The following is a 22,305-nucleotide window of genomic DNA, read 5'->3' on the forward strand; positions in this document are numbered from 1 at the left end:
CAGGAGCTAAGCCTTATCTTGGAGGTGAAATTGAGGAGATACTAAGAATAGCTTTATATGTAGGTTTCTAATAATTGGAGAGAACTTTTGCCAGAGCTTTGGAGTTTGTTATAATTTCTACCCTGCCAGTTTCCAGAAAGGATTTGAAATAGTGCCTGAGAAGTGTGTTCCAATCATGAGGTAATGGAGAAAACACTGACCCAGAACTAAGATGAACTTAGCACTGGGTTTAGTTCTGGAGCCAGCTGGATGATTCTGGGTAATCCCGAAGTCTAGACTTTCCCTATCAGATTCTTTGCCTTCTTTATTAATTAGGAAATGGTTAATCTTAGATACTGACCTTTAGGTTTCTGAAGCTTTGTGTACAATCTCTGAAGTCTCCTAAGTTTGAAATTATATTCTAAAAGCAGAAATCTATAACTTGAATTTAATCTTCCTCCTGAATAAAGTAATTATCACTTTCCAGAGAATAATGATTAATATAAATGAGTATTTAATAGATAGTCCATTCATAGTCTTTCCTTTGCTGAATTCATTTCAGAAACCCTAATATATTGTTAACATTGCATTTATATTCTTGTTTTGGTAGCAGTGTTCTTATAAAAGGTACTAAAGTCATAAGTTCTAAAACCTTGACTTTCTCACATGGCTGTCATGTATTTGGAAAACATTTGGAAGGCAGTGTGTAACTCGGTTTTAACTGATAAAGACATAGTATCAGGCTTCTTGAGAAATTTTTTCTTGACATTGTTACTGCTGTTGTTCCTTTTTTTTTTTTTTTTTTCCTGGCAGAGTAGGAATAGTTTTTAACTGATGGATTATTAGGCCCACTTTGGTTAATAAATGAGAATGAAATAAGGCAATAAAAGATTTTTTTTTAAAGATTTTATTTATTCATTTGACACAGAGAGATCACAAGTAGGCAGAGCAGCAGGCAGAGAGAGAGGAAGGGAAGCAGGCTCCCTGCTGAGCAAGGAGCCCTATGAGGGGCTCAATCCCAGGACCCTGGGACCGTGACCTGAGCCGAAGGCAGAGGCCCAACCCACTCAGCCACCCAGGCGCCCCGCAATAAAAGATTTTAAATAGAATGTCCTTCTAGGAAATGAGAAAGGTTAAGCCATAAAAATGTGTTCTGCTTAGATGCCTATGTCTGTATAAGTTCTTTATTATTTTATTAAAAGTTTATAAAATCTTAATCAACTGCATAATTTAGTGCCTAAAAAAATAGATGCTATATCTCACAGAATTACAGATTTTAATTTTCATCTGATATTTGATATTGACAAATGTTATATTTTCTAATGTTGCAGTTAGTTTTTTAAAAGCTGTTGATTGAATTGTACACTTAAAATTGTTAAAATGGTGATTTTAATGTTGTATATTTTATCACAATTAAAAACCAAAACAAAAGTAAAAAACAACTAAGCAATAACAACAAAACAGATTTACTCAGTTATATCTTCTCAGTATCTTTTCTCCAGAGTTTTTCTGCATTTGTTACTGAAGCACATATCAGGACACTTTCAAAATAGTGTGGGTACTTACTAGATTTTTAGGATTGATTACGATTGGGTTTATATTTCTGTGAATTACAAATGTATGATTTAACATTATTTTCATGGCAAAGATTTTTAATTGCTCTTCCTTGTTTTGCAGTTACTTCGAGAGCTTAAGCATCCAAATGTCATCTCTCTTCAAAAGGTTTTTCTGTCTCATGCTGATAGGAAAGTATGGCTTCTGTTTGACTACGCTGAACATGACCTCTGGGTAAGGTGAATTGCTGGTAGACATCGAGCCATTGGTTTCAGTCAGGGATTAAGAGTGACTAGAAACAATTTTAATTTATCTTACTATGAGATTTACATTTTAAAAATAAAAGTGACCTCATAGAATGTGATTGATGAATTACCAAGTCTAGAGTATTTTACTTTGTATTGCTACATTTTGATCTTATCGGTGTAAACTTTGTAACATGCTACAGAAAAATGGTACAATCTGAAGAGCATAAGAATAAGAGTTATTTAGTATCGTTTCCTAACTGTAGATTTTTGATAAAATTTTAAAAAGTAACTGTAATAACTATTTTGTTAGAGAATTTTAAAGGCAGCATGTTTCCTTTTACTCTATAAAGGAACATAAAATGAGAAAGTGTTATCCTTATATAGGAAGATAAATATGTTATATTTGGAAGACTAGACTGAGACTTAACGGTTTTTTGTCATATGACATTTTGCCTATTTGTTGTCATATGACATTAAGCAAGTCTCTTAATGGCTCTGAAGTTGCAGTTCCCCCAACCCCATTTGTAAAATGTGGTATTTTTCCTACTTTTTTACAGGATTTTTCTGAAGAGCAATTTTGTATTTGAAAAACTTTATAAACTAAGTATACTATACAAGTGTAACATACTATTAATCATTTATTGAATATTTTTCATATTTAATACTCCATGTTCTAATGCATTTCTTATTTCCATCAGCAGAAGTTCAATGTTGTACTTACTTGAATTGGGCATGTTCTTGTATAGGAAGAATTCTTTGTGGAAGAGAGCTCCCAATTAAATCCTTGAAGATTCTCAAAGTCAAGTAATTACAGTCTATTAGATTAGTTTTATTAGGTTAGCTAATACAATGACAAAAATGATGTTATATTGATAAAAATTATTACTAAACTGAGAATTTAAATTTATCTTAGCTAAATAGCTGAATTACAAACAGCTAACTCAGTATTTTGCATTTACTCACTAGATTGTTTTTTAAATTGGTATTTACAGAAGTTTTGGGTAACTATAAAATTTACTCCTTTATGTTCTTTGGAATTCTGAAATGCCATCTTGGGGATAAGAGTTTATGATATATCTAAAGAAAATAGCAGGATAGCCAAAATAATTTTGAAATATACTCACAAAACATATCCTGATCAGTCTTGTGTAAAGAACATGTTAACACAGACTACAGTTTAGAAAATAAAGCGAGTGAACAAAAACGCAATATTACATTAAGTTAATAAGTACTTCATTTCTGTGACCTGTATTTTTTCTAGTATTTAATAAGTAATTTAATAAGATCTTTAAGTGTTTCACTGTGTTTTGTATACTGTTCTATATTTATATTTATATATCGGTTGTGCATTTATTGAAGTAAATACCAGAGAAAACATATATACAGATCTTCCTTGACTGACATGGGGTTACATTCCTAGTAAACCCATCACAAATTGAGAATCTGGAACATCACAGCATAGCCTAGCCTACCTTAAACGTGCTGAGAACGCTTATATCAACCTCCAGTTGGACAAAATCATCTAACGCCTATTTTACCATAAAGCGTTGAATATCTCATGTTACTAATTGAATACTGTACTGAAAATGAAAAACAGAATGGCTCTAAGAGTATGGAATGGTTGTAAATGTATGGGCTGTTTACCCTTACTGACTGGGTATAGTAGCTGCCCTTGCCCGGAGTCACAAACGAGCATTACACTGCATGCCACCAGCCTGGGAAATGATCAAATTTCAAAATTCTAAGTATGGTTTCTGCTGAATGCTTATTGCTTTTACTCCATCATAAAGTCAAAAAATCGTAAGTTGAACCATTGTAAATCGGGACCACTGATAATGCTATGCAAGGGATTATAATCTTCTGGCTCAATTTTAAATATCTTTAAAATTTACATTTTTCATTCAGCTGTAGTTTGTAAATATAAATACAAAATTTTGAAATAAAACTAGTACAAATTCTAGTAAAATTGCTCAAAAATAAGTTTGCCTTCTAAAAATAGTACAATAGTTTTAAACTCTTTTGCTAATTTCTAGAACTAGCCTCATTTACATAATTTTAGCTTCAACAGATTTCAGAAATTGAAACTTACATGGGTTTCATATAGTTTCAGATTTATAAGAAATATATTTGCTCTGTAGATTCCTGTTTCCCATGAGTAAATGCAGTTTGATTCAAATTGTTTTTATGTTATCTGGAAGGAATTGCTTTTGAACTGAAAGTAGACATCATATTTTCTGTTTTATGAAACTATTGTCCAAAGTCAATGCTGGTTGTAAATATTTTTGTTGTTGTAGCTTCTGTTCTTTTAAAATAAATCTAATCAAATCAAAGTGGGATTCTGTTACTAAAAATTTGTTAAATTAGGGTGGCCAGTATTGAATTGAATACTCATAGCTCAAGCCTAACATGAAATCAAATTATATGACCCAAATTTATGAGAAATTTCTAGGTTGGTTTATAATCATGATTTGTAATAAAATGTGATTTGTAATAATTGAACATAAGAGATAGTATTATATTCAATATAATTCCTAACAGGCTAGTATGTGATATCTAATTTTACATGTAGGTATAAATAATTATACTTTTACAAATTATGCTGCATGCAGTGTTGCCAGATGTGTGTATATAGTCATCATTGGCTTTGTTGTCATCTTATTAATATTCATTGAAGTCAAGTAAGTACTTTTAATGTTCATTTTAATAAAAATCAAATAATTCACTTTATTAAAACCTCCTTTATCCATTTTATTTTCTTATATTAATTGGAATATTGAAGTGAATTAGCTGGGGTAAGGTGGCAGAGTGTAACAAAACAGTCCCAGTAAAAAGAGTCATTTAAAAAAAAAAATCACTCAGATGTTGGTGAAATTTCATGATAATCACACCACATATTTATTATATAGCCCTGAAATAAAAATGAAGGTAAGAGATTTCCCCAGTGTAGTTTTTTGTAGTTATAAAATATTGGTTAAAAAAAAAAAGTATTTTGTTAAAATTTAATGGAAGTGTTAACTGAAGAAATGCCTATGGCATCATTTTTTTAACCTCCCCTACATATTATTCTTACTCTGGCAAATTTTAATTTTTAAAAATATGTATTTTAATATATTTTTATTAAGCTCCAGAGAACCACTAGCCCTTATTAAGGTGAACAGACTTTATTGTCACACCATTTCTTGGGATAGGTTACAGAACATTCTAGGTTATTGAGTTGTAGCTCTGTTTTGTTTGACTGTTTTTAAATACTTTGGAAAAATAACTGAGAAGAAAATTAAAATAGTTAATGCTGCTGTTAAAGTATAGATTAATCATACTATATGCATGCCAACTGATATAGTTTATCTTCCCACCACGTAGTCTTTGCTATATATTTTTTCTTTGGAAAGTAAAACTCCTTCACTCATTAGTTACTAGTTATTTCTTATCCATGTTCCACTTTTTATATCATCAGAAAATAGGAAGCGAAAATGTTGACCTCTAATATAAAATAAGTCACTCTTAGTTATGTTTATTAGTTTCAAGAATATGCTTAATATTCACTCAGAATTACTGCTCAAGAGTCTGTTCACGTTCACATGAGGTGCCAGGCATATACCTATGTTTTACATACAGCAGAATTGACTTCAGCTGAATTGTAGCTGTTCTTAAAGTTTAAATGTGCTTTAATTAAAACGAAGAAACCTGTCAAGAGAGTTTGAAACATTGGATCTTGTTTCTGTTGGGGTACCTTAATTTTTAAGTGATTTTTCTGTTTATAAAGTGGTATTGTGTTTTACCAGATGTCCACTGATACTATTCCTGGAAAACTTTCAATGGTTAGTACAGGCTGTTTTTTTTCTGAATCTTTCATGTTTCTAAATATTTTCAGTGTGAACTGGTCATTTACATGTTATTTCTTTATGCTTCTGTGTATTTTACTGAAATAATTTTCCTATTTGCTTTGTTTATAACTCATGTATTATAAATAGGTACCACATCTATGCTGTGTCAGCCAACCCAGAAGTCTCTCTTGAAATTTGTTCTATTTTTTTTTTCTTTTCATTTAATCACTACAGATAAAAAAGATTCTGTTCTTGAAAATTTCCAGCAGGTAAACAGGGATTGAGTATACTCTGAAAATAATTTTTAATTATGCTTTCAAAATAAAATCACATTATTCTCTGCTTCTCTGTTGCAGTCATTTATTTTCTGAGACATGATTACATGCTTAGGAAATGAAACTTTAGCTCTAAATTTTAATTTATGTTACCCAGCAGAATCTAAGGTTATATTTTCAGTATCTTTGGGAATCCCTGAGTGTTTCTTTTTCTGGCAGGAATATATTATACATCAAATTATCTTCCCCTCTTTTCTTTTTTAAGCTTCTGGTGATATTTTTCTTTCTTTCAGCATATAATCAAGTTTCACAGAGCTTCTAAAGCAAACAAGAAGCCAGTTCAGTTACCTCGGGGAATGGTGAAGTCACTATTATATCAGATCCTAGATGGGATTCACTACCTGCATGCTAACTGGGTGTTGCACAGAGATTTGGTAAGTTGATGTAGTTAGGTCTAAGCTAGCAAGATGCCTTTCTAGTTGGATGATTTTCTAGTTGAATCTAGATATTAAGTGCTGCGTAGACCTCCACACCTTACAGAGGGAGTGAGGGTGCTATAGTCTCAAAATATAGTCTAGCATTGTGCTGTTTATATGATACATCCTACTTCTCGAACATACCCTGGCTGACACTTACGGAAGAAATGAAAGAGGGCACGTTTATTTTCCTAAGCTTTTGTTTGCTTTTAAGACTGTAAATGAAGTATTGGCTTGCTTGCTTATTAGGTGCTAGGCAAACTCTAGAAATTGATATATTTATGAATAACTTGGAAATGAAACTTTTGGAGCCTACTATATGCTAAGTTACATATTAGAAGAGGAGATATTAATTCAATCTGCTGATTTTTTTATGCCTCACTATATTAGTAGCACATTTATTAATCGTAATCGAGTACCTTATTCAGAAGCCTTGCCATGTTAAGGTACATTGAATTTTTAAGAATTTGGAAGCTTCAGAAATTGGCTTACTTATTTTTATTTTACATGGCAGAATAATTTATACCTTTTTAAAACCCATCTAGGATAAAGATGTTCATTAAATTGTGCATTGTTCATTAATCTTCATGGATGTAAATTTAAATCTCAAATTCCCCTTATTGCATAATTACATTGTGCTTTTGTTGTTCTTTTCTTTGTAAAGGTGGTAACTATAGTAAAATTTATAACAATGCCTTCATTCCAAACAATTATAAACACAATGCTGGAACTGGTGATTTGGTCTCTAGTTACATGTGTTACATTGGAAAAAACCCTGTAGACTTTGAGGCAGAGCTGATCTGCCCCTTGTACATATTCTTTCCAAGCTGCTGTGTATTCAATACCTTCAGATCAGATGTTCCAGTGTCATAATTTCTGGTTCTTTCTTCTGTCTTCAATAAATCTCCTTTCAATATGTTTAATGGTATTTATTTTATCTGTAGTTCTCATACCTAGAAAGCATTTAGACTGGGACCAATAACATCAGAAATTTGGTTGAAAGAACTTCTTTATTTTTAATACTACTGGAAAATTCATAGTTGATATTTGTAACAGAAGTAGGACAAATCCATTGACTCTTTATGAATCTGAAAATAAGGGGCTTCTGGATGGCTCAGTCATTAAGCGTCTGCCTTCGACTAAGGTCATAATCTCAGGGTCCGGGGATTGAGCCCCACATCGGGTTCCCTGTTCAGCAGGGAGACTACTTCTCCCTCTCCCTCTCCCCGCTATTCTGCCTGTTTGTGCATGTGCACACACTCTCTCTCCTCTGTGTCAAACAAATAAATAAAAAAATTTCAACCTTTATGGGTGGAGTCAACTTAGGGAAAAATTATTACTACTTTTGAGCTACTGACCTTTTTTAATGATCTCTAAAAGAATAAAATCTGGCAAAAGGGCATTTTCCCCTAATTATGCTGAGATGACACATTTGCTTTTCATAGTAAGTTATTTTTCATCATTAAAATATATGTTTATTAGATGAATACAAATAAATCAGTATTTAAATTGTTAATGTATAATATACTTAAACCACTTACAGTAATTTTAACTACAGTAGTGAAAATAATTATAAAGTTTAATTTTTTAAAATTTCTCTTTTGGGATAGCTCTTTCTATTGGTGCAGCCTAAATGAGTTCTCTTTGACCCAGGGATGGTGTAGGACATGTCATTTCAAAGTTCTCTGTCTGTTAGTGGTGTGCCAGAAGGTGGGGGCAGGGGAAGCAGTGCATTCTAGATGGCAGTAACAGAGGGACACACTCTCTGGAGATGATTTAAAAATAATAATGAAACAGATGAAAAGTAGTTATTTTCAGCGTATTGTCACCATATGCTGGCAGTTGTGAACAATATCAGTGATAAAATATCCCCGTACACAGAGCAAACCACTCCCACTCCTCTACCCCCTTTATATGCCACTGTTATCTGTTTAGTAGTCAGTTTATCCAAAATATTTTCTAAACTGTAATATATTATTTGTGTCACGCTTCCTTTTTGATTTCTCCATTTGGAGTGAAAGTTCCTGTATCATCTGTGTATGACTCCTTACATCTAACTCTTCTGTGCATCACAGGCCCACAAGGGCGCACTGAACCATTGTGTCATTAAAGTGGTCACCTCTGCCCCCAGTCTGGATCTTACTGGGTCAGGTGCTTACCGCTTGAATTTGTTCTCAATTTTTAAAGAAATACTCGTTATCAAGTTTTGTTTGGTGGTTTTTTTTTTTTTTTAATGTACCGACCTTCTGCTAACTGAAAAATAGATTTTGGAGTTTTGAGGTCATGATGTGCAACTATAGTTACATTAGAAATTCATATATGAATACTACTTTTTTTAATATATGAATCTCCAGTGTAAAAAAGTATTTACTTTCAAGATGTTCTTCAGAAGCTGTATGCTTTTTAAACTCTTTGTTATTAATTTGCAGATGAAATATTTACCCTATAAGAATAAATATAATTAATAGTTCATTTCATTCCTTGCTTCATTTCATTCAGGTTTAGATGAAATGTGGCGATATATATTGACCTTAGAAGACCTATATAGATTTCTAATTTACAAATTGAACTAGTTGGTTGAGTTACTAACTTGCCATGAAAAACATCATACTAAGATGGATAATAGGCACAGACTCCCTAAAAACATCATTTTAATAATGCCCCAGAATGTTACTGAAGCTTTTGCTTAAAAAACTGTCTTCATTATTAATAGACCTACTGGTTTGAGGTGATAGAGTTACAAAGTTCTTTGATACATGAAGCTGAACTTTAACAATTAATAATCCTATTTAGTAAAGATTAATTTGTCACTGTTAACTATCACATAGTAGCAGATCTGTAACTGGGGTTATCATCCATGGTGGGAAATAGAGATTTAGTAATTCTGAAACTCTGGTTGGACTGAAGTTGGTAATAAATGCATAAGTGTGTGGCATTTTTAAGAAGAATGGGCCTGAAAGAAAACACATGCAATATTTATTTTTGTGAGATAATTTATGATCTAAGCCAAAATTTTTTAGTTTTAGAACATTAAAATAGGTATGTATAAGTTGGTTTGCTTTTACACTTAATCTGTTTGCTGTAAGTAGAGATAAATAAAAACAAAGGTGCATGCTTTGTTCTTCCCTTTGACTGCTCTTTCTTTCCCTTTCTTCTCTTGTTCTCTCCTTGGGAAATGAATAGTCTGACCAACAGGCTCTGTTCCTCGTTCTGGCATTACCATTGTATTAGGATTCTCCAAAGAAACAGTAAGAGTGTGTGTGTGTACACGCACACACACACACACACACACACATATACACACAGAAAGAGAAAGAGAAAAGTTTAATTTAAGGAGTTCCCTCAGGCAAATTGTGGAGGCTTGGTAAATCCAGAAAGTGAAAGATAGGCGAGAAGGCTGGAGACTAAAGGGAACAGTTGCCATTAAGTCCATGGCAGTATGCTGTCAGAATTTCCTCTCGTTCAGGGGAGATCAGTCTCTGTTCTGTTAATGTCTTCAACTGATTGAATAAGGCGTATCAATGTTATGGAGGGTGAGCTGCTTTTCTCAAAGTCTACAAATTTAAATGTTAACCTCATCGAAAAATGCCTTCACAGAAACATTCAGAAAAATGTTTGGCCAAATATGTGGGCACCATGACCCAGCCAAGCTGACACAGAAACTAACCATCCTATACAAATGAGTAAACAGAGGCACAAAGTTGAAACAATATGGGACCATGTTTTTTTAACCCTCAATTATCTGCTTATATAAAATAGGAGTGTCGGGTTAAGGAATATTAAGATATTTTACCTGCTACTAAGTCTTAATGAAAACTTCAAATAAAGATACTATTTAAATGACTCAAAATAAGGAAAGGTTTGAAGTCTTATTAGTCTGATTGGGTTGAGTTTGGTGGTTTTTCTGAGCACAAATAAAAAGATAGTAAGCACCAAAATCATATTTGATACTTTTTGTGTAGAAGCCAAAGTTTGATCTGGCAATGGGTCTGAAGTCTTTCTTCTGAAATGATAGTCCTCTCTGACTGAGTTAAAGCACTTTGGCAAGGCCATGAGAAGCTGTCACTACTAGTGCCTCTACTATGACCATTTTAGGACACCAGCTTCCCAGCCAGTTCACTCTCTTTCTGCCCTCTTTCAGTAGAAATGAATATTTTTGGTATAACCTTCTAATTTTAGGATTGGTTTTCTTGTGCAGTTGGGAACAAATTTCAAAGTCAGGCTGCAATTTTGTTTGTTTGTTTTAAATAAGAAAAAGTCCATGAGTAGATTAAAATTTAAAAATCTCTGCATGCCGGTATTTGTGAATTGAAGTGAAAGCTAGTTATAATCTTTTTTTTTTTTTTTCCTTCTTCTCACTCTGTATACCTACTTCCAGCTAACTCAAAGGTTGCCCTGCCTACCTGAATCCTTTCTTCTCTTCATCTCTGGTGTTTAAAATTCTGTTCATCCTTTGAAGCTCTGTTCCTGCTACCTTAGCAAAACAGCTCCCCCTAATCACTGGAAGTGAGTGGAAGTGAGAATGTGTACATCTAAAGTCCTATAGCAGCAACTTTGAACTATCAAGGGCGCTTAAACTAGTTTTGGTAATAAGTTCTTTATTTGATTATAAGTTCCTGAGGACAAAGACTGGCTTAATTTGTATTTGTATCCCTCCCAGTGCCTAGCAAAATACACAATCAGAGTATACAATACTACTTATATTTGTTGAATGAATAAACTAGCTCATTTGTAACAGAAACAAAGTGGCTTCCAAGGTGATTCTCCATAGGTTATTTCTGCTACCTGATGTTTCTCCCACTACTACTCTGTTACATTTCTTCTTTTGACCTACCCTCTTAGCTCTGCTATGGTTTACTGCAGTGGAGCAGTGCAAAAGATCTCTTAATACTATATTTTTAGTTCTTTTCAGTGGCCTCCCTTTTTCTACCTAAAAGAACTAGACTCTTATCTGTCAGTCCAAAGACCATTCAGCCAATAGTATTGATCTGTTGATTTCTTTTTTTTTAATTAAAATTTTTTTCAGTGTTCCAAAATTCATTGTTTATGCACCACATGAAACCTGTTTTAACTATTTTTTCATGTTTTGATGTAATATATTTTTTCCAATGTTTTCCTTTAATCTTAACATAAGAAAATCTCCATCGTAAGTCCCTTACTTTTTTCAAACACATCTTAAAAGTCCCTTCTGTGCGAATTATACTTTAATTGTAGATAAGGCAGCAGTACCTATCTTCTGAACAAAGCAGCTATTCTGAACTTGAAACTCTCATATTTCACTGTTTTACCATAAGTGACCAGTTCATTACTAGTCACAATGTAAATACTTTAACTTCTAGCTAATATTTATTCACTTTTAGTTTTCTAGTGCATTCAGTGTTGGTTGAATTTTATGCTTTTGGCTGAAAATATTCATCCAGCCATATCAGACCACAGAAATGATTAACACTTAAATCAGACTCTAAATATTAAAGACTTGGGCTTTCAATACATTTGCTAGGGAACATAGGAAAGTAGTTATTATGATTGGCCAGTGAACCATTAATTTTTGTTAAGTATATAACAAGTTCTCATGTGGTCATTAATGTGTTCCACTTTTTTTTGAAAAAAACTGATAATCAAAAGTTCATTTTAATTATTAGCTTAATGGTTTTATCATAGTGGTATTTAACTTGGAACTACCAGACACATAATGTTGCACTAAGTGGAGTGTAATATTAAGTGAGAGATATTGTAACTTTTCATCATAGCTTTTTTTTTTTTAATTCAAACTGAATTACAAGGCTATATATGAAATTTGTTTTGTTGGAGTATTGCATCTATCAGCTGTAATTACTCTTGCCCGAAACTAATTCAAAACAGTTTTTTATGCCACAGTAAAATTTCTTAGAAAATAAATCTCGGGGTGCCTGGGTGGCACAGTGGGTTATTAATAAGCATCTGCCTTTGCCTTGGGTCATGATCCCAGGGTCCTGGGATCGAGGCCCGCATCAGGTTCCCTGCTCAGCAGGGAGTTTGCTTCTCCCTCTCCCTTGGGCCCTCACTCTCTCCAGCTCATTCTGTCTAACTCACTCTTTCTCAAATAAATTAAAAAAAAATCTCTACAGAGATTTCCTTTAGGGCTATGCCAGTAGAGATGTGCTACTGTGAGAAGTGTATCATGTGAGAAATAGTTCAGTGGGCCACTCGATATACATATTTAAAAGAGGCTTAAGCCATTTCAAAGCTTTAATCTGACTTTAAAAAATCTGATAGTGCTGTTGCCCTGCAGTTAATTCTAATTATCTCCAGTAACTTGGAATCACTTGGCGGGCTTCAGCTGTCCTTAGTTGAGGATGGGTTGGTTTCCTAGCAACCATCAAACAAGATCAAAATCTCTGAGTGAGCCAAGCACTGAAACTCAATTTCAGAGGGCCTTCTTTATCGAGGCATCTTGTCATGTATTGATGGTAGCATGATGAATTATGGGGGTATTCTGGGTCTGATTCTCTTTATTTGAGTGAAAGATTGCCTGGTTTATTGGTTTTGCTTACCAATACTAATATTTGCTCATGGTGATATGGTTTGTTTTGAGGTGCATGTTTTATTGTCTCTTGAATTCTGTCACTAGTAAGTGAAAGAACTGAGAGGCAAAGAGGTTAAATGACTTGATTCTGGTTACTTGGAGAACTATGAAACAGCTGGATCACTAAATGTAGAAATTTTTCTTCTAGGTCAGTGATTTTTAAATTGCTGGTTGTAAGCCATAAGTGAATTAAGAGAGCACACAACACAACCAGCCTTTTCATTTTTTATTTTTTTAATGGAACAGAATTTTTAAAAAATCAGTACATTATGTATTAAGGGCAGTTACTTGTTTCACTTATATATGTTTATATGTGAATATTGTCATTTAATATTAAATGATTTTCTTCCTGTGGGTTGTCTTCAGAAAGGTTTGAAAGCCACTGCACTTTACTGTTTCTTGAAAGGTATTTGATATGGTTAGGAAGATAAGAAAAAACTTACTCAAATCTTTAGAAAATACTTGGTCCCAAATTGTAAGTACTTAAATGTTTTACACAAACTTCTTGACAGTGATGTTTAAATTATTTTGAATAACAGCTGCCTTTAGGGAATACATTTTTCTAAGTAGGGTTTATTTATGGGTGGGAGAATTCTAGGCAATTTTCACTTTCTTCCTTTAATAACTTATAAATTGTCTGAATAGTTTGCAGTTAACATATATTATTGATATAATCAGAAAAAAGTGTTTTATCTAGGCTAGAAACTGAGGAAACTGTATAGTTAGGCTGTTACTGTGTGGCTTAGGGTGTTTTCATGTTGTTAAAGATGATGCTGTTAAAAAAAAAAAAAAAGAGGAGAAAGAAAGAAAATACGTCCATACATTTCTTTTTGTCTAAAAAGAAGGGCCAGTAAAATCTCTCTTTTTTTTTTTTTTAGATTTAATTTACTTATTAGGGGGGGGGGGCATGAGCAAGCAGGAGCGGGAGATCACTACCCCACCCAAAGGTAGACGCTTAACTGGCTGAGCCACCCAGGCACCCGAGGGCCAGTGAATTCTTTTTTTTAAGCTTTCCTTCCTTCCTTCCTTTCTTTCTTTCTTTCTTTCTCAGAGAGAGAGAGAGAGAGAGAGAGAGGGCGCACACAAGCAGAAGCAGGCAGCGTGGAAGACAAAGGCAGAGAGAGAAGCAGGCTCCATGCTGATCAAGGAGCCTGATGAGGCACTCCATCCCAGGACCCTGGGATCCTGATCTGAGCCGAAGGCAGCGGCTTAACCGACTGAGCCACCCAGGCATCCTGGGCCGGTAAATTCTTTAGGGGTTAAAAAAAAAAAAAAATCTTGAGATTACTCATATGCTGGAACAGGAAGAACAACAAAATAATTGAACAGTTGGGAAGAAAGAAGCCTACATTCGCAGCCTCCGTTCGGTTTTTTGCCCCTTCTCTGTGCTTTAGCTCCATGAGTATGGGGACCATGTTAAACATGTTTCTTTAAAACAGAACTTTAGGGTGTGGTGTGTATAGGTGGCTCAGTTGGTTAAGGGTATGACTCTTGATTTCTGCTCAGATCATGATTTCAGGGTCCTGAGATGGAGCCCGTCTGCAGCCTGCTTAGGATTCTTCCTCTCCCTCTGACCACCCTATTACCCGCCACCCCTGCCGCCATCGCTGCCTGCTATCTCACAAAAACAAAGGGCTGCCTGGGTGGCTCACTCTGTTAAGCTCTATAAGCTCTGCCTTTGGCTCAGGTAATGATCCCAGTGTTCTGGGATCCAGTCCTGCATTGGGCTCCCTGCTCGGTGGGGAGTCCGCTTCTCACTCTTACCCTCACCGTGCTCATGGCCTCTCTCAAATAAATAAATAAAATCTAAAGAACAACAAAACAAAACCCCCAAACCAAAAAACAAACAAACAAAAATCCAGAACTTTTGGGAAGAAAAATGCTTTGGGAAATACCGTGCTTGGGAAATTAATCATGCTTATTGCTTGAGATTTACTTCATTTATTGGGAACTCCAAATATTTACTCCAGTTTTCTCGTTTGTTTAATTGTGTAGCATTAAGATTGCATCCATGAAATTTAGGCTTGAGGATAAAACATGAGTTTTAGTGGTGATAGCTGATTAAGGCAAACTTAAATGAGGTTGGCATTCATTTTAATTAATATTATGAATATTATACTTATTCTAAAGTGTGTTTACTTAAGTGACCAATTGGGCAATTTTCCTTGAAAATATTTGATTGTAAACAGTCTGTTTGGTTTATTGACAAATGCTACTTTTGCTTAATTTTGATATTAATATTGAACATACCCAATGGACCATGTTCTGTTACTTGTAAATAATGAAAGGTAGCCCATTTAATTTTACTAAGCAGCACAATTGCAAATATACAAGTTCATATGGGCAGGTTACAAGTTGGTAATAAAAATATTGTTATTTGGTTTGCATATTGCTTTTAGGCCACTTTTTCTTGGATTCTGAATGAATCTTTTCAGATACTTATCAGTGCAGTGCTAGAATATTTTTAGTCAACTTTCTCACCAATCAAGAAGGGTTATTCTAAATAATCTCATCAAGATTTTTTTTAAAGAGTGTAGACAATATTTTTGAGTGATCCTGAAAATTTCGTAGGAATAGATGACTGTCAAGAGTTTTAAGTCAGATATATCTTTTCTCTACTTTTGACATAATTGATGTGATCCATCATTCTATCATTTATGTATCTGCTTCCATTTTTATAAATAAAATTTTATAAACAAAATACTACCATCTAGAGCAGTGTATTTCTAAAAACAGGACAGATTTGGGAAGGTCTTGTTTAAAGGACTTTTGAATCATATTAAAGACAACAATTTCCCAGGTCTCTGCCTGCATCTGATATAAGTTATTACTGCTGGACATAGTGTTAGTGGTGAATCCCCACTTTTTCTCTTTTGGCCTTTAGACTTTTATATCAGGAAAGGAGAAATACACTGTCTGTAGTCAAAATACAGAGAACAGGTTTTTCTAAAAAAAAAGTTTCAGAATTATCTGAATTATACTCTGAAAGACCATATAAAAATTAATATTCCAGTCACTTTCTAATAGTAGAGTCAGGTCTTAGAGTATTAGAGTATTATATTTTTTTCCAGACTTATGAATATTTGTCAAAGTAATTTAATCTTTAAAGATAGAATATATTAGATAAGATTTTGTCTTATTTCAGCTAAAATTGTCACCGGCTTCCATGGCAATATATATCTTTCAATAAGTCTTTTTCAGTTTGACTCCTGTATGTCTTTACCAGATAAAAGCAAATGAGAAGTGTTCATATAGGAGGAGAAAAGTAAGTCTTCCTAAAGAAACAAACATATGCAGTTTAGCCATATTTCAAAGTCAGTTCAACATAAAAGCTCAAGATTTTGTGTAAATGCTTGTAAATGCTATTCTAATCAACACATAGGAATTTTTTTTTTGAGACTTAGTAAAAATGAAAGTTTCCTCAGGTACAATTAGATATTAAGTTGGTAATAGTTATTAACTATTGAAAAAATATTTCTTTATTAAAGTTTCCTACCCTCAATATAGCTGGAATTTTACTTTTTCTTCAGAGTATTACTTTGTTGTAATCACCAAGGTCTGTTTTTATTATTTAAATTATGTATAATTTGCCTTCAGACATATATCATGCCATAGATATAATACTCTTAAGTAGATATATAATGTGAGGATTCCTAACTCGTACTAGGATGTCTGAGGAGTGCCTGTGTGAGTTGTCAGTTAAGCATCCAGACTCTTGTTTTAAGGCTCAGATTTTGATCTCATGGGTCCTGAGATTGAGCCCTGTGGCAGGCTCTGGGCGTAGCAGGGAGTCTGCTGGAAGATCTCTCCCTCTGTCCCTTCCCCCAACTCGCACGTGCACATTCTCTCTCTAAAGTAAATAGTCTCTCTAAAAAATAATAGGTGTCTGAATTTCCGAGATTAGTTTCAATTCTTTAGAATATATAGTCTTTTCAGATTATAGAGGGCTCATAATTTAGGTCAGTGCCTTTAAGATGCCTATTTAATAAAACCATAAATGATGGGAGAAAGACTGCTAATTTTTTAATCATTAGTTTAAAAATGTGTTTATATAAATACCATGTACCATTTGAAATGAAGGCCATTTTTTTATTTCCTTAATTTCTTAGACTAATAGACCATGAAGTTGGAAGGCATCTTGGAAGTGACCAATCCCATCCCTTACATGGTGTGGTAATTCTTGATAATATGTGCAGCAGATAACCATCCCATCATCATTCAATGTTTCCAACAGTGACTAGTGTTCTGTCTTATTATACTAGACTTGTTATTTCACAGATGTATTCCTTAGAAGGTAGAGTCAAAATTTCAGAATGTATAACACTCATTCTTTGGCCCCTTTCTTCTTTTGATTGATCTTCTCTTTTATTTTTTTTTTCTGTCTGATTAACACCAACTGGTAAAATCAGATGTTTTCTGGGCCTTTATGGTTAGGAGGAAGAGGAGAATCCAAGAATTAAAAAAAGAAGTAGTTGAAAGGTAGGAAGAAGTAAAGAATAACAACAGGAATAATTAAGAAAAAAACAAGAAATGGTTGCATGTGGTAAGGACCAATAAGGGATCTTAGATTATGCATCTTGAAAAATTAAGCCCCTACTGTAGTGGGCCTAAGATTTGTTTGAATCTTGGTCTACCATTTAATTACATAACTTGGTAGGATTAAATTCTCTAAGTGTTACTTTCCTCATTTATAAATGAGACCAAACCTTTATTTTTATCTTTTTTTTTTTTTTTAAGATTTTATTTATTTATTTGACAGAGAGAGAAAGAGACCACAAGCAGGCAGAGAAGCAGGCAGAGACAGGGAGACAGGCTCCCCGCTGAGCAGAGAGGCCGATATGGGGCTCAATCCCAGGACCCTGGGACCATGACCTGAGCCGAAGGCAGAGGCTTTAACCCACTGAGCCACTCAGGTGCCCCTATTTTTATCTTTTTTATTGAGTTTTCATTTAAAGTATTAGGACTATGATTGGCACATAATAATGTTCATTTAATACATTTTACTACCAATTTATTGTCAGGTTGCCCTAGGAATATAAATATAACTTAAGGGCAGGAACTTTATCCATTTCTTTTACTGCTATATCATTAGTACCCAGAATAACACATACTGGTTGCACAGCAAATTTTTATTGAATGAATAAATGGATTCTTGTCAACTCTATCTTCAAAACATAGATCAGACTACAGTAAGACCCTCCAGTAACTCAGATTTGAATATAACACATTGGCCATTGGTTCTACTCATCTGACTAGTGTCATTTCCCAAAGAAGAATAAACTGCGGTGCTTATTGTCAGGGAGAAGAAGCTGTGGGGAGAGTGAATTGTGAAGGGAAGGGAAAATTGGGAAGAGAGTCTGCATTCTTGTAGTTCAGTATCTAGATCAGTCCAGTAAATCAGGAGCCACAAATAAGGAGATTCTAAAATTCTTTGCTGGCAGGACATGGATTTGGATTTTCCAGGTGGACTTCCAGGACTGCTAGTTCTTTAGGCTGACTTTATTTGTCTCATTAATTTCTGTTCATTTACCCCAGAGTAACCTGACCTTCCAGGTGAATTTTTTGGACTCCACTTATTGCCTTGTGGCTTTACTTATCATTTCTATTACTGCTGTTCAAATCCAGGACACCTGGATTACTGCAAAAACTCCCCATGCGATCTAACATTTTAGTCTTGCGGTTTATATGGTCTAATATCGACATAGCCTTGAGAATGATCCCTCTTAAAAGTAAACCACATCATATTCCACTACCTAAAGTACCTCTGTAGCTTCCCACCTCTGAGACTGGTACACAGAATCTATCCCAAACATACCATATTACCTCTTTGTACTGCAGACTGGGAAGCAGAAAGCCTGCAGCATTGTTTTATATATTACTAAGAAAGAAAACATTTTGCTAATTTGACTGTCCCACAGTAAGTATAAGATAGAACCCAGTTACGGAATTACAGAATTTTAAAGGAAAGTAAAAATTGGAATGTATGAAATGGATTTTTTCCCTTGTTATGTGGTAATGATAAATGGCAAGGACCTGTTTACTAGTGCAGTGGCAAGTGATTGAGGTGACAGTTTTTTTCTGTCTTTAATGAAAACTCAAGTTTCACCATTAAATATGTTTGTTCTGGGGTTTTGGTAAAAATACCTTTTATAGGTTAAAGGTGTTTACTTCTATATCTAGTTAAGTTGTTTGTTCCTACATCAAAAGTGGGTTTTATTTAGTGCCTGTTCTGCATCTTTTGAGATGGTCATATAGCTATTTCCTTTAATCTGTTAATGTGGAAACTTACATTTATAAGGTTTTGTTTTGTTTTTGAAGTTGAACAATCCTTGCATTCATGGGAGCAACTCTACTTGGTCTTGACTTTTTTTTTTTCAGTCACTATTGGATTCCCTTCTAATATTTTATTTCATCTTTATTGACAAGTGAGTTTGGTCAGTAATCATCTGTTTGTATACTGTCTTTGTTTTGTTTTTGTGATCATCAGCTTCAGAAAATGATTTTAGTCTCTTAAATAGCATGTACAATATAGAAATTATTCTTGAAAGGTTGGTAAATTCCGCTTCTGGTGCACTGAAGTGGGAATGGATGATTTTTGACTACAATTTAAAATTTTTAGTGGTTGATGAACTATTCTGGTGTTCTATAAAACCCAAGAATAAACAAGCATTTTAAAATAAATAAATAAATAAATAAATAAATAAAATTTACCATAATTGCCCTGGAAGAGGTAGAAGAGGTAGAAAAACTCAAGAGACCAGTAACTGAGAGAAATAAAGACATTTGTCACAGGTCTTCCTCCACAATATGTAGCAATAGCAAATGGTTTCACAGTTGCTTCACCTCTCAAGCAACAGCTAATTCTACACTGTATAAACTATACTAGAGCAAAAGAAAGTTCCCTTAGTAACTTTGTAGGAAGAAAGCATAACAGTCACACAAAGCTGGTGAAGATAATGTACACAGGCCTGGACCAGTGTCACATGTAAATATTTGTGCATATTTCTTAAGTAAAAATGTTAACAAAAAAGATCCAGAGTGACACTGAAAGAATACTGTGTTCTAAGTAAATGAAGCTCATTTAAGAATGCATGATTTAGTATTTGGAAGCCAATTAACAGGTTTCACAGTATTACTGGTGCTAAGAGAATAACACTGTGGTTATCTCAGTATTTGTAAATGTAAAACTTTAGCAAAATTCAATGTGCAGTATTATTTGACAAAATTTAATATTCATTTCTGATTGAAATTCCTGTTAAAAATAAAAGAAGGAAACTTCCAAGCATGAAAAGTATATATATAAAATCAACAGCCATTAACCTTCTGACCTTCTGTCACTACCAGAACAGAAATAACCTAAATAGTTATGATAGGGGCAGCTCTGTTAAAGCAAAAGAGCCTTTATAAGACATTTGTATTAAATATAAATAATATAGATTTAGAGATAACTAGAATTTTATCCATCAAAATGTTTGTAATGGTTTAACTCTGTGAGATGAGATTTCAGGTAAATTTTACTTTCTATATTCATATATTTTAATTTTCTACAAGAATGTATTTTTAATTTTTTAAACAGCTAATGCTAAGAATAGGCAGTTTTTTTAATCTCTAAAAGGTATAAATGACTAAAAGCTAGAAGATAATCAAAAGCAACTAGGGGTGTCTCATAGGGCAGTATAGAAAAATCATCTTAGGGGCATTGTCCACTTAAGCATGGGCACCAATCCCCCAGGAAGCATTTACTTAAGAATGACTACAGCAGTGAATCATCATTAACAGATTATAGTGCTAGCTGCCATCATAATTACCATTATAATATATTTAGTGTCTTACATATCAAGTATCTTGCTGTAATTCTTTTATGAGCATTCGTCACATTTAATATCTGCAGCGACACTTGGTTATTATTTTTATTTGTATTTTATAAATGATGAAATGGAGATTAAAGTCACACAACTTAATAGCTGGTGTCACCCCTGAGTGTTTTCAGCCTTATTCTTAACCACTTCTTCATTTTCTAAAGAAACATATCATATTCCTCAGATGTTTAGGGGAGGAAAATAGTTGAGAACCATTGGTCTCAAGTCTGTATCTTTTCAAATAGAGAACAAAATTATAGTATCAGATTAAGTATTTTTTAATTCAGAAGATTGAAACACATTTTATAATAGCAGAATGATTAACGAATAATTAATGATTAATTCTTTGCTATACAACAAAGAATTTGTGGTTTATACCAAAACAAGTAGAAATATATAATTGTAGGGGCGCCTGGGTGGTTCAGTGGGTTAAAGCCTCTGCCTTTGGCTCGGGTCATGATCCCGGGGTCCTGGGATCAAGCCCCACATCGGGCTCTCTGCTCAGCAGGGAGCCTGCTTCCTCCTCTCTCTTTCTCTCTGCCTGCCTCTCTGCTTGTGATTTCTGTCAAATAAATAAATAAAATCTTTTAAAAATATATATAATTATATACCTTGCCATTTTTCTCTCAGATTATGACAAAAATTTTTAAATAAAGAACAAACAAAAATTGTAGAATAAAGCAATGTGATGTAATATAGTTGCTTGGCATTTAGAGCTTTCTAAAAGAATGTATTTTTATTTTATTTTTTAAAAAACTTTATTTATTTGACAGAGATCACAGTAGGCAGAGGGGCAGGCGGGGTGGGGGAGAAGGCAGAGGCTTAACCCACTGAGCCACCCAGGTGCCCCAAGAATGTATTTTTTAAATAAACATTCACTCACAAAATTATACTACAAAAGTTCAGTGTGTACTAGAGACTAGATTCGTGGTAAGACCTCACAAAGTCACACATTCTGCATTTCAGAACACAATAAAATAAAGCTAGAAATAAAAGAATTATCTTAACTATTAGACATCATCAATTGAAAAATTATGCCATTTAAGACACAGAGATTAAAAATTGAATGAATACACTTGCACTATTATAAGAACTTACTATGTAATTAACTATAAGTTATTTACAGTAGAGCATCACTCTTTAGTATCATTAGGGAGAAGTATTTTCTTGTCTCTAATAAAATTTTTTGTTACTTATTTCTTAAAATTACACTGAAACCCACATGGATCTTAGTAGCAAAATGTATTTTTTAAAATTGGGATATTTATTCTAGCTTTAGCTGGAGATAAATTTCCAACTAAGTGAATTCCTAACTATTACTAAAGATAAAGTAGACAAGCTGAAATGTAAAAACACTAGTAAAAATACCCTTAGAGAATATAAAATGTAAAGTTTTTAGCAGGAGGAAAATAACACATTAGAAAAATGATAAAAATAATATATCTTTACTATAAAGAATATAGAGAATTGAGGTGAATATGTAAATTTAATCATCTAAGCCTCCTCAATAAAATCTACAGAACAA

The 22,305-nt window shown here is 33.6% G+C and overlaps 1 protein-coding gene across 2 annotated transcripts in view; it reads left to right on the forward strand.

Moving 5' to 3' along the window:
- The window catches only part of CDK8 (cyclin dependent kinase 8), a 118,430-nt gene that overhangs the window by 68,045 nt on the left and 28,080 nt on the right, over positions 1-22,305 (forward strand). For both annotated transcript variants that reach the window (XM_032838289.1, XM_032838288.1), the window contains exons 3-4: positions 1,657-1,767; positions 6,174-6,314. In XM_032838289.1, coding sequence (XP_032694180.1) covers positions 1,657-1,767; positions 6,174-6,314 — 252 coding nt within the window. The remainder of the gene's footprint in view (positions 1-1,656; positions 1,768-6,173; positions 6,315-22,305) is intronic.

The sequence above is a fragment of the Lontra canadensis genome, unplaced genomic scaffold (genome assembly GCF_010015895.1).
Source record: "Lontra canadensis isolate GAN:19392208 unplaced genomic scaffold, GSC_riverotter_1.0 scaffold103, whole genome shotgun sequence".
Lineage (NCBI taxonomy): Eukaryota > Metazoa > Chordata > Mammalia > Carnivora > Mustelidae > Lontra > Lontra canadensis.